Below are 12,154 nucleotides of genomic sequence, written 5' to 3' on the forward strand. Positions count from 1 at the left end.
TCTGGGTGTATTATTAGATCCCAAGCTTCAATGGGGTGAACATATCAACAGTCTAAGTAAAAAGCTAGCAAAAAATCTGTTTGTACTCAGGAATCTGGCATCTAATGTTTCACATAAAGTCTTAATAACAGCGTACCATGCAATTTTTCAGTCTCATCTAGCCTATGCCATTTTAGTCTGGGGTCATTCAGCAGAAATGTTGACAGTCTTTGGTTGGCAGCGTAAGGTAGTTAGAGTTCTTGCTGGTCTTTGGTATAGGGATGATTGTAGGCAAGCATATAGGTCCCTAAGAATTCTCACTGTTCCATCTCTATATATACTTGAGAACCTAATGTTTATCAAGAGGGGAGGGGCGCACTTTGAAACCCATGAGAACATACACCAACATGACACCCGATATAAACACCATCTCGTGCCAGCCTACTGGAGATTGAGGAGGTGTCAAACTGGGCCAGGATACTGGGCTATTAAATTTTTCAACAAACTTCCAGATAGTTTAAAGTGTCTTCCATTAAATCAATTTAAGAGTACAATTAAAGATATTTTGTTAGAAAATGTTTTTTATAGTAATGAGGAATTTCTTGCATTTAAATTTTAGGATTTTATGACTTTAAGCAATGTCCATTGTTAATGTAATCAAATTTAATGTGATTTTAATGTTAGTATTTAATGTTATTAATACTCTTAGTCGTATTGTGCATCTTTTTAATTTGTATTGCGTCCAAATCTTTGTGTAATTTTATTTGACATGTGTTAAACACTTGTGTTATTGACATGAATAAACGAATCTGAATCTGAATCATTTACACAGATTTCTCGAAAGCATTTGATCAGGTGGACCATCGGGTCCTTTTGCAAAAGTTGCAAAAGTTCGGGTTCCATCATCAGATTGTCTTGTGGTTTCAAAGTTCACTAATTGGCCGGGTTCAGTATGTTAAAATTGGTGGCGACCTCTCTGAAACTATATTCGCTACTTCTGGTGTTCCTCAAGGGGGACACTGTTCTCCTTTACTGTTCAATGTCTTTGTTAATGATAACGTTAATTGTTTTAAACATAGTCACTGTTCAATGTCTCCAGATGATTTAAAACTTTGGAGGATTGTTGAGACCCAGTCGATCAGTTGCTTTTACAGAATGATTTAGACCAATTACACAGTTGGTGTCGGGTTAATAAGCTCGATCTCAATGTTAAAAAATGTTGTTTTATTAATTTTACACGTAAAATAATCAAATAACAGTCCTCATATGTTATTGATAAATCAACCACTTAAATATGTTACTGCTGTCAAAGACTTGGGAATCATATTTGATGAGAAATTAACTTTTATAAATCATATTAATTCAATAGCTGTAAGAGTAGTAGAATGCTTGGTTTTGTGCTAAGAAATTGCCAATACTTTTCAGTTCATACTGTCAGGGTTGTTTATTGTTCTTTGGTCAGATCAATTTTGGAATACTGTTCAATAATTTGGTCTCCTTATTTTCAAAATCACATGATTTATTTGGAAAGAGTTCAACATAGATTCTTAAGAGTGTGTGCTTTTAAATATGGACTTACTATAGCTAATCATAATTACATGGAGATTGAGCAACACATTTCATTGACTCCATTAAGCATCCGTAGAAATAAATTTTCACTATTATTCTTATTTAAGTAAGTTGGTTAATGGTCTGTTAGATTGTCCTAATATCTTAGAATATGTTACTTTCCACATACCACATCGTGATATAAGGCAACAACCAACTTTTTGAATTCCCTTTCATAGAACAACTTATGGTGTGAATAATCCTCTTGACAGATGCATGTTTTGGCCAATAATCTGCAGATTGACTTAGGTATTTAAATACAGTTTGAACCAACTACAGAGGTACCTATCTTGTATTACATAGTATTAGGTTTGTTTTAAATGTTTTTGGTTGAATAGTTTAAAATTATTATTTTTATAATAGCCTATGTACTAGTTATCTCAATGATCTAGATTCATTAAGTCTGATACAATTATAATTACTTTTGGATATAATTACTTACAAAATAACTTGGATATAGCTAGTTATTAAATAAATAAATAAATAAATATGGATGTACATGTTTGTTACATTGATTTTGGAAAAGCATTTGACAAAGTAAGATATGAAAAATTAGTCAAAATTTTAAAGACAAAGATCATACACAAAGGGGACTTAAGAATAATAATAAACCTTTACTGGAAACAAAGAGCACCAAATTTTAATAGAAAATTAACCCATTTTAGAAATTGAAATCAGGAGAGGAGTTAGGCAGAGATGTAGGTATTATGTCTCCACTATATTTAATGTATATAGTGAATCTATTTTGGAAGCAGCATTACTATCTGAAAGGGAAGGAATAAATAATTAATGGAAGAACAACGTAAGATGTGCAGATGACACTGTGATTATGGCAAGCTTGGTATTCTTTTAGACAGCAACCTCAAATGGTCCCTTCATATCGATTTGTTAAGTAAGAAACTCGCCTCGGCCTGCTATGCCATAAGATCTGTTTCGAAGGAACTCAATTTAGCATCTTCTAAAATAACATATTTTTCTTTATTCGAGTCTCATCTTCGATATGGTCTTCCTTTTTGGGGGTCTAGTACAGCTGCCCAATTTGATGTTATTTTCAAATTACAAAAAAGAGCAATAAGATATCTGTTTGGCCTCAGAAGAACAACCCATTGCAGAAGTTACTTTAAAGATCACGAAATTTTAACTCTTCCATCTTTGTATATTTTAGAAACTGTTTGCTTAATTCGTAAACACATGCATGTCTTTCCAGCAAGGCCTCATCATGACTACTCCACCAGAAATTCAACTTTTGATGTCTATTTACCGATCCCGTCTTCTGAGTTAGTAAAGAAATCTATACAATATTCCGCAAAAAAACTATACAACCATCTCCCTTTACAACTCAAATTTGCAACATCCTTTCTCAAGTTCCGTAAAATGACAAAAGCTCATTTATCTAAAAGACCATATTATTCAGTAGAAGAGTTTCTTAATGACTAACTAAGAAATCACAGTAATGTACAAGTAACTAAAGTGTATTTATATATATTTGGGTGTCACATACAGCAGCTTAAACTTATTAGTTCCTTTGTTTGTGTTTTATTATATTATGTTGTATGTTCAATTTTGCAATTTATAGTAATTTTGCAATACAGTGGAACCCCGATAAGTCGGCCCCCGATAACCCGGAAGTCCGGCTAATCCGGACCGATTTTTATCAGACAAACATTACAACAATAAAAATGTATGTCCTTTATGCTGGATTTTCCAATTTCTTTTCAACATCTTAAAATATTTTCTTTTATCTTTCCTTATAAACATATTGTTCGAATACTATTATAATATCTTATATTTTTCAGGCTAATTTTATTTATCATAATAAACTTTCTTCGTACAAATTTGTCGTTTTAGCGAATTCCTATGTAGTTCATTCGTTTCAATTTTCAATGTCAAACACATTATACAATGAGAGATAATGCGTATTTGTGTAATTTGATACATAATATACCTTAGTAAAAATAACTGGCATGGCAGACAACGCTCATTCTCGTGTTATCGAAACCAATAGGCATCTGTAGTATCCTTTATTTACTTGAAACTGTCTAGCATTGTTTAGAAAAGACTATTAAAAAATTATTTTTCAAACAATGGTCTTAGTCTTCACTCTTATTAAATAACATAAGTTCGTTCTCGTTGCGAGACAGTATTGTGTGTGTGTAGTAAAGTCTCATTGTTCGTTCTGCGTAAATATATTCAGATTTTGTTGTGTTTGCGTGATTTTTTGTCTACGTAATGGCAATAAAACTTAAATGTTGTATTTGTTTCAAAATGATAACAAAAGACAGTTTGGACAATCGGTGCAAAGCTAAGAAAGCTAAAAATGAGACTCTCGCCAACACTTTGTATGTGTGGAACGCGAACGTGGTTTACAAGTGTCTGTGTGCCAATTATAACGGAGTTTATCTGTAAGCATACCATATTTTAATAATTTTTACCATTTTCTCCGGCTAACCCGAATTTTCGATAACCTGGATCGGCTGCGGTCCCGATTAATCCGAGTTAACGGGGTTCCACTGTATATTGGTTTTTGTTTTTTTACTTCACTTTTTTAACTTGTTTATATTTTTTTTTATTGACGATTTATCTAATTTTATAAAATTGTATTTGTTATTGTTATGTATATCTTTTTCGTGAATCTATGTTAAGCTTTGTCCATAAAATTGTATAATTTTCAGTGACAATAAAGCATATTTCTATTCTATTCTATTCTATTCTAGCTCTCCTGAACAACTCCAACTGCTACTAAACAAAACTAGGAGATTATGGAAAATAGTTAATTAGTGGATCTAAATTTTAATTCAAGAAAACTTTCACACATTCTTTCAGATATGCAAACAATTATTAAGGGAAACTAATTCTTTTAACTATATTTTTAGATACGAGAATTATCTTTTCCTAGAAAATTCCCAAGTCCATAAATAAAATCGGTTTATCTTAGCTTAGCTGCGTTCATTAACATCAATCCTAATTGATAAAAGTTATTGTTTTCTTTTAATTATTTTCTTGTTGGTCTCTCCAGCCTCTCTATGAGAAAAAATCCTTCACCGGCGCTTTTCCTAACATCTAAAACATTCCTGGTCAAGAGGTCATTGGGATATAAACAGGAATGCGATATTTTGATTCAAAAATAAACCTCTAAGGTTCCATGACCTACTTTATACACATACAAAATTCAGGGAATTGTTTAGCAACAAATACAGCATTAATTGTTGTAAATACACATAGAATCTGTATGAGAGTTCTACCTTTATCATGCAAGGAATAAACCCGTAGGAAATACTACAACAATAGCAATTCAGTTGATCCATGATTTTCCCTACCTTGAACATATTTCCCGGATTTCGGTGTAGATGACATTATTTTACTCCATCAGAACGATGTATTGGCACATACTACTTTCTACATTGTCACACAAACACCCACTTTTGACCCGAATTTTCTTAGAAAATAATCAACCTTTGCCATTTTCCCATTTTGCAGGGGAAATTGGAAAATTAGTCCCTAAACGCGAAAAGCTTTCGATGCTTACCGCGCCATCTGTTAACGCCGATATCAGTCTCACTGACAGATAATCATCGATTAGAAACAACCTTGCGACGTTGCCAGGACGTCCAATATTTTTCAGCAATCACACAAAATAAGTTTGCAATTATTCGCCGTGTGCAAGTGCATACTTAAAAGAGATACGAGAAACGATCGTGTGCGAATAGCGGAGAAATCTTGTAACTTTCTTAAATAATTCATTGTCAATTGAAATTGTCAAATTGACGTATATTTCATATCTACTGTCAATGAAGAAGAAAAATTATATGTTACTCCACAATATTGATATGATATCCGATTATTATAAAAAGTATATTTAATCAATTGTATTTTGCTTGTAGTAGTGCATTTTAATAATTAATTTTATTTACTACATAGGTACAATTGTTTAGGTACCTTTTAATAACATAACCTTAATATTACTTATAGTCTAAGATCCGAATATAGGTCGACTTGCACCCATCTGCTTTTCGGATGAATCATTTTTTTAATTAAATTTCATACATAGACAAATACGACTTGCATGGGTTGCCTATCAAAATCGTGTCATAGCTATCCTTAAAGGGGGCCGTAGGGGTTGAAATCAATATTTCAAGCAATTTTTTTGAAAGTAGTATGGTAGAATTATTTCATTTTTATATTAAATAAGCATATTCAGTACAATTCATAGATTATTCAAGAAAAAATTCAAGGAAAAATATTGAAAACTAAGCCAACGTTGCCAAATTTTTATAAACACCTCAAAAAACAATGAATTTTCCAGTGGACATCAGAACTCATCATTGGATCATGGTACACAAAGAATTTTAAAAAATTTTATTAGCTTTTGAGTTTATGGAGCTAACGCTGTAGCGCTTTTTTAGTTTTATCGACTTATTTTTGATATCACTGAGAAGTCAAAACAACGATTTTTTTTTGCAAAAGGGGTCAAAATCAACATATTTATTATTGTTACAAAAAATAAGCATAAAACAAAAAAAGAATGTGTGTGTACGTTGTACGCACGTAAGAAGATATTCTTCTATTATATAATAGGTAATTTAAACGAAGTAAATATACTTAAAAGGTTATTTGTACTTATTTTATTTAAAAATCAAACTAACTTTCTTATCTACAACTTTCAAAAAAGAAGAATATCTTCAAAAATTATATAATAATATACTTACAATCATAAAATCTATAAAAAAAATAAAAAATAATAACTTGCTTGGGGCTTGAACCCACTTCACGTCTACCGCGCCGTACGAAAGTTGACGGCATTTTAAACTGCACCACATTCGCGTATACGTCATGTGGACACCAACTAAACGTTTACACCATAAATTTATATGAATTTAATAAAATTATTAGTTTGATTTTTGTCGAAATAAAATACAACAAAATATAGAGTAAGAAAACGATATATGAGATGAAGATTTGTAGAAAGTTTGTTCGTAATCAGATTATATAAATTAAAGCATTGCCTACTAATAGGTAACTACATTATTTTGTTTACATTTTCCAAATAGATAGGTATTGAAACTTTTAGGTATTTCCAACTGAAACATTTAGAATTACGTACCTGCGGCTTTTCAAAACTATTTAAAAAGTCACTATAATTGTAAATTTGATTTTATTTCTGTCCACACATCAATAAAAACTAATATTATACAATATTTTTGTTTACCGATAACCTCCATATTGAACAATTATTGACAGATCATTTCAAAATTTCAACACCCAAGCAGAGCCCGTATAACGACTAATACTATACTGTCGGTGTGCGCATGCGCGCGGATCAATCAAATTTTACCCTCAATCGATTCGCCGCTAAAGAAGAATATCTTCAAAAATATCTTGACAGCGTTACCTCAAGAAATGTCTAAAGATAATATTATACAAAATTCCAGGTGGGTCGGTCAAGTAGTTTTTAAGTTACAATGTCTACAGCCTTTGAAAAAAGCAGTTTTGAGGGAAACGCGTTTAAAGTATTGTCAACTTTTGTTTTCAATTTCGTTTTTGTCTGTCAAATCGTAAAATGATGCACACCGGAATATCTTTTTGAATCGCGGAGTAATTTACAAAAGAAAATGAGAACAGCTGTTGACCGTTGTTCAAAAAGCGAGTCGAAGGTAGGGATATTCAACACTATCTCCCTACCTTCAACTCGCTTTGCAGCAAGTCACCGCTAGCGCGCTTGAGCGTAGTGAGAAATGGTCAACAGCTCTACTAATTCTCTTTTGTAAATTATTTCGCGATTCAAAAGCGTATTCCGGTGTGCATTACTTTACGACTTGACAGACAAAAAAGAAAGTGAAAATAAAAGTTGACAATAATTTAAAATCGTTTTCCTCAAAACTGCTTTTTTCAAAGGCTGTAGACATTGTAACTCAAGAACTACTTGAATGACCCACCTTTAATTTTGCATTTATTTTCTTTAGACAGTGATAAATATGTTGATTTTCACCCTTTTTGTAAAAAAAAAATCGTTGTTTTGATTTCTGAGTGATATCAAAAAGTCAAAAGTCGATAAAACTAAAAAAATCTACAGCGTTATCTCGAGAAACTCATAAGCTAATAAAATCTTTCTGCATTTTTTGTTTACCATGATCCACTATGAGTTCTGATGTCCACTGCAAAATTCATTGTTTTTTATGTGTTTTTAAACATTTGTTACCGTTGGCTTATTTTTCAATATTTTCCTTTGAATTTTATCTTGAATAATCTACGAATTGTACTGAATATGCTTATTTAATTTAAAAATAAAATAATTCTACCATACTTTAAAAAAATGTGTTTAAAATGTTGATTTTAACCCCCACTCCCCCCCTTAACGATGGCTATGACATGATTTTGATAGGCAACCCATGTACGTCGTATTTGTCTATGTATGAAATTTCATAAAAAAAAATGTTTACTCGGATGGGTACTCGCATCCTGTACTATTAGGGAAATATTTTTTATTTTAACATCAAATGGAGCAAAGGAAAAATACCCTAAGACAGTACGTCTGTAAAAAGAGATTATTCGTGTCTATTTGAATTTTATTAATAATTCATCTTATCAAACCCTTGTCTATTATCTATTAAGCAAGTTTATGCGAAATTTTTTATTCGTTTGTAAAGCGTATATAGTTCGGTAAAATTTCAACCGTCATAGATAAATAATATTGCCATTCTTATTTAGTTTTCTAATCAGTATTTTATTATAAAAATGTAAAAAATTTCATGAGAATCTTTTTTCTCCTCGTACCTGTATTTGTAAGTAGGTACATAGTTTACAATGCAGTCATCCATCTTAAAAGTAAACCAACGAAGAAAATAAACGAAAGAAAGAAGAACAAGAGTACAGCTTTGGAAGAAGCAAATAACAAAGAGAACATCACAGAAAAATGAAGGATACGAAGACAAAAATGCAAATGCAGTTATAACCAGAATGATGGAAGAACTTATGGGGAAAATGAAGAAATAATAAATGAGATAAAGCAAGTAAGGAAGGAACAAGCCGAAACAATAAGCAATTAAGTAATGGAAATGAGGCAAGAGAATCGGAACTTAAAAAGAGAAGTATCTACCTAAAAAACTACAGGAAAGAACCGAACATATAAAGAAATACAATAAGAAGAAAAACCTGATAATAATAGGATTAAAAATGGATGCAATTGACGATAGAAACATAAGAGAAGGAATGGAAAATGTCTTTCATAGATTCATAGTCACAGAACTATACAAGTTAAAGAGAAATTAGGAAAGGCTACAAAGATTGGGGAGAATCTATGCGTTATAAAAACGGAAAAAATGATAGAAAATACAAAGATAAAAACCACAACGACCTAACAATGAAAGAAAAGAAATGCAGAAACAAATAAGGGAGCATTCAAGTATTAAGTAACGCGATTTTTAAAGATATTTGACCCCCCTACGTAATACACTCTAATAGGCGTTTAATTATTGCGTAACGCAATTTTTGAAGATTTTTACCCCACCCCCCAACCTGCGTTACGTAATACTTGAGCGGTCCCTAAGCAAAGTCGAGAAAGAAGAAACGGAAAAATGACAAGACTAGGATACAAAAATTGAACAGTAGACAATAAAGAATGAGGATGGAAAGAAGAGAAGGAGCAACTATATGAAAGAAGAAAGGGTCACAAAGGGGTAAAAAAATTAATAAATAGTAAAGAAATATGGTAACAACATGGCTACAATAGAGACAATGATTTTGGTGGAAGGAATAGAATAGAAGACAGTAAGAAAGAAAACAAACAAATTGAAAATGGATTGAAAGTGAGAATATGGAACGTAAGAAGGACCTATGAGGAAGGAGGCTTAGGAAATTAAGATGAAATACGTGAGAAATGTAGAATGGAAATTGTTGCCTTGCAAGAAATAGAGGAAGGAAGCAAAAATAACAGAGGAAGAAATAAATAACAAATTGGGAAGAATCACGACGGGGAACTTAGAGGAGAAATGGAAACTAATACAAACAGCCATGATACAAGTGGCAGCCTTAGCATTGGGTTAGCAGAAATAGGAAAGAGAGAACACTGGTTTGATGAGGACTATAAAATAATCATATTAGTGTAGAGGAAAAACACAAAAATGGAAAATATTAGAAGTAGGTAATACACAAAAAAGTAAAGAGCATTATAAAACCAAAAGGAGAGAAGCTAAACGATTATGTAGGCAAAAGAAGAAAAAAATACTGGAAAATAACTAGAATTATTAGTAGAAAAACAAATAGAAAACAGTAGCTAAGTTAAGAATAGTTTCTCGAGCTTTGAAGAAGCTGCATTAAATATCGGTCTAAAAATAAATGAAGACAACAGAAAATACATGGTCGTTTCAAAACAAGAACGACGACGAATAAGTTAAAATAATATTATAAACGATCATAACTTCGAAGTGGTTAAAGAATTTAAATATCTAGGAGCAACAATCATCAATGACAACAAAATAGAACGAGAATTTGAAACGCGAATAATGTCGGGAAACAGGTCTTTTTGCAGTGCAGCATTTAATAAAGTTGAAACTTCTCTCACGCAGTGCGCAAATCCAGATATATAAAACTATAATACGATCAGCAGTCGAGTATGGAAGCGAAACCTGGACGCTAACAAAAAGAGAAGTAAATAAATTGCCGGTATGGGAATGTAAAATCCTTGTAGTGATATGTGGCCCTTGCAGGGACAGCTTGACAAACGAATGGAGCCTCAGATACAATAACGAGTTAGAATCTCTCTTCGGAAAGGAAAATCTAGTCAAATATATAAAGGCAAGTAGACTAAGATAGGCGGGCATGTGATACGCACTAACGAAAATCGCATTATAAACAGTGTGTTTTACGAAAGACCAGATGGGAGAAGGTCTGTAGGAAAACTATAAAATGTGAAAAGATTCAGTTAGAGATGATCTGGAAAAAATGGGAGTGTGACAATAGGAAATAGTGGCACTGGACCGACAAACATAGAAAGCAAAGTAAACGCGGCAAAGGCGCACGAATGGTTGTAACGCCATTGATGATGATACATAATGTCATTGAGAGGTATTTTAAACAAATTAAAAACTTTTATCATGTCTACATATACACTTTGCTATATTTAAATATAAATAAAACTCTCTATACCTTGTTTTATTTAAAAAATAAAGATAGATAGCGCTTAATTAAAGACCGTATAGATACGAAGCGTTAACAATGTAAAATAAAATGGAAAGTAGTTTAATCACGTATAAAAATAACTAGTTAATATGGAAATTAAATAAATTATAAATGAAAAATAATTACCAGAAATTTTCCACAATAACCCCATGTTCGAATATCAAAGATTATTTAGTTTTCAACGTGGCAACGCCGCTGCATAATTTCCAAATATTTGAAGGCAGGTTACAAGCATAGATATATAATACTCTAGATTGCGCCCTGCGATCTTAAAATGGGTGACGGTTGCGACAGAGATAAATGAGCCTATTTGGTCGGTAGTCTCTTTTTAATTTTAGGGGAATATCGACGACGTGACTATCCCACTTTATCGAGTAATATGTGTTGACAGTTGGAGCGGGTGGTGACGAGAAATGGTCTTTGGTCTTCGGACGTGGATAATCGTGGTTCGAATCCCATACCAACTTTACCTTTTTTATTTTTATTTAATCAATATTGCGTTTATTAGATATTTTTACTTCTGAAAAATGGACCTAAGTAAATCTAGCAGATAATAAATGTAGTACCTATGTATAGTAAGTTAATATTGGAATACATTTTGTGAACTGCATAGTAAAATAAAAGTCATTCGTTATTAATAAATTCGTCCTTATTCGAATGATGTGAATAATATTTGTTTTGCTTCTACTTTTTTAAAAAATTGTAACAATAGTTTCATAAATAAAAATAATGTCTAATTACTTATAATTGAATCGGTCATTTCAAAAACAGCAAAGTCCACAATTTTGAGAAACTAACTTTTTGAGAGGAATAGACTCCTTTAAGATAAACGTTGTGTGCAAAAACGACACCAGTCCAGTAAAAACATTAGGAACAAAACTACAATATAACTTTGAATTTTGATGTCATCCATTTCATCCATCTTTCGACTATATAGTTAAGTTTTCTTTGCTCTTCTGTAAAATTAGGAATATGTGACTCGTGTTATTTTTTAAATGACCGATTCAAATAATAAATCGATGGTACATTATGTTGATATTAATTATTGGTATTTTTTTACGAATATTTTTAATTACTTTATAGTATTCTACCATTAACTTATTAAAAAAATTAACATTGGCTTTTATATTTTTAAAAATCTATAGGTACCTACACAGTTTTTCTTATTTGTTATATATTTCTTTGCATAGATTTATTTTAGAGATGTAATAATATCTAATAAACGCAATATTGATTAAACTAAAAATAAAAAAGTAAAGATTGGTATGGGATTCGAACCAGGATTATCCACGTCCGAAGACAAACGACCAGTTCTCGTCGCCATCCGCTCGAACTGTCAAACCATCTAAAATGCTCGACGACAGAGTAGGATAGTGACGTCGTCGATACTCCC

At 31.8% G+C, this 12,154-nt stretch overlaps 1 protein-coding gene across 2 annotated transcripts in view; it reads right to left on the bottom strand.

Moving 5' to 3' along the window:
* Positions 1-12,149, bottom strand: part of LOC114325088 (guanine nucleotide-releasing factor 2) — a 199,781-nt gene extending 187,632 nt beyond the window's left edge. The window contains exon 1 of one of the 2 annotated variants that reach the window (XM_050650950.1): positions 10,888-12,149. In XM_050650950.1, the coding sequence (XP_050506907.1) occupies positions 10,888-10,912 (25 nt within the window). In that variant the 5' untranslated portion in view covers positions 10,913-12,149. Of the gene's footprint in view, positions 1-4,904; positions 5,121-10,887 lie in introns of those variants that run through there. The other variant, XM_050650949.1, reaches the window with a different exon arrangement.
* Positions 12,150-12,154: the final 5 nt, after the last annotated feature.

The sequence above is a fragment of the Diabrotica virgifera genome, chromosome 5 (assembly GCF_917563875.1).
Source record: "Diabrotica virgifera virgifera chromosome 5, PGI_DIABVI_V3a".
Taxonomy (NCBI): domain Eukaryota; kingdom Metazoa; phylum Arthropoda; class Insecta; order Coleoptera; family Chrysomelidae; genus Diabrotica; species Diabrotica virgifera.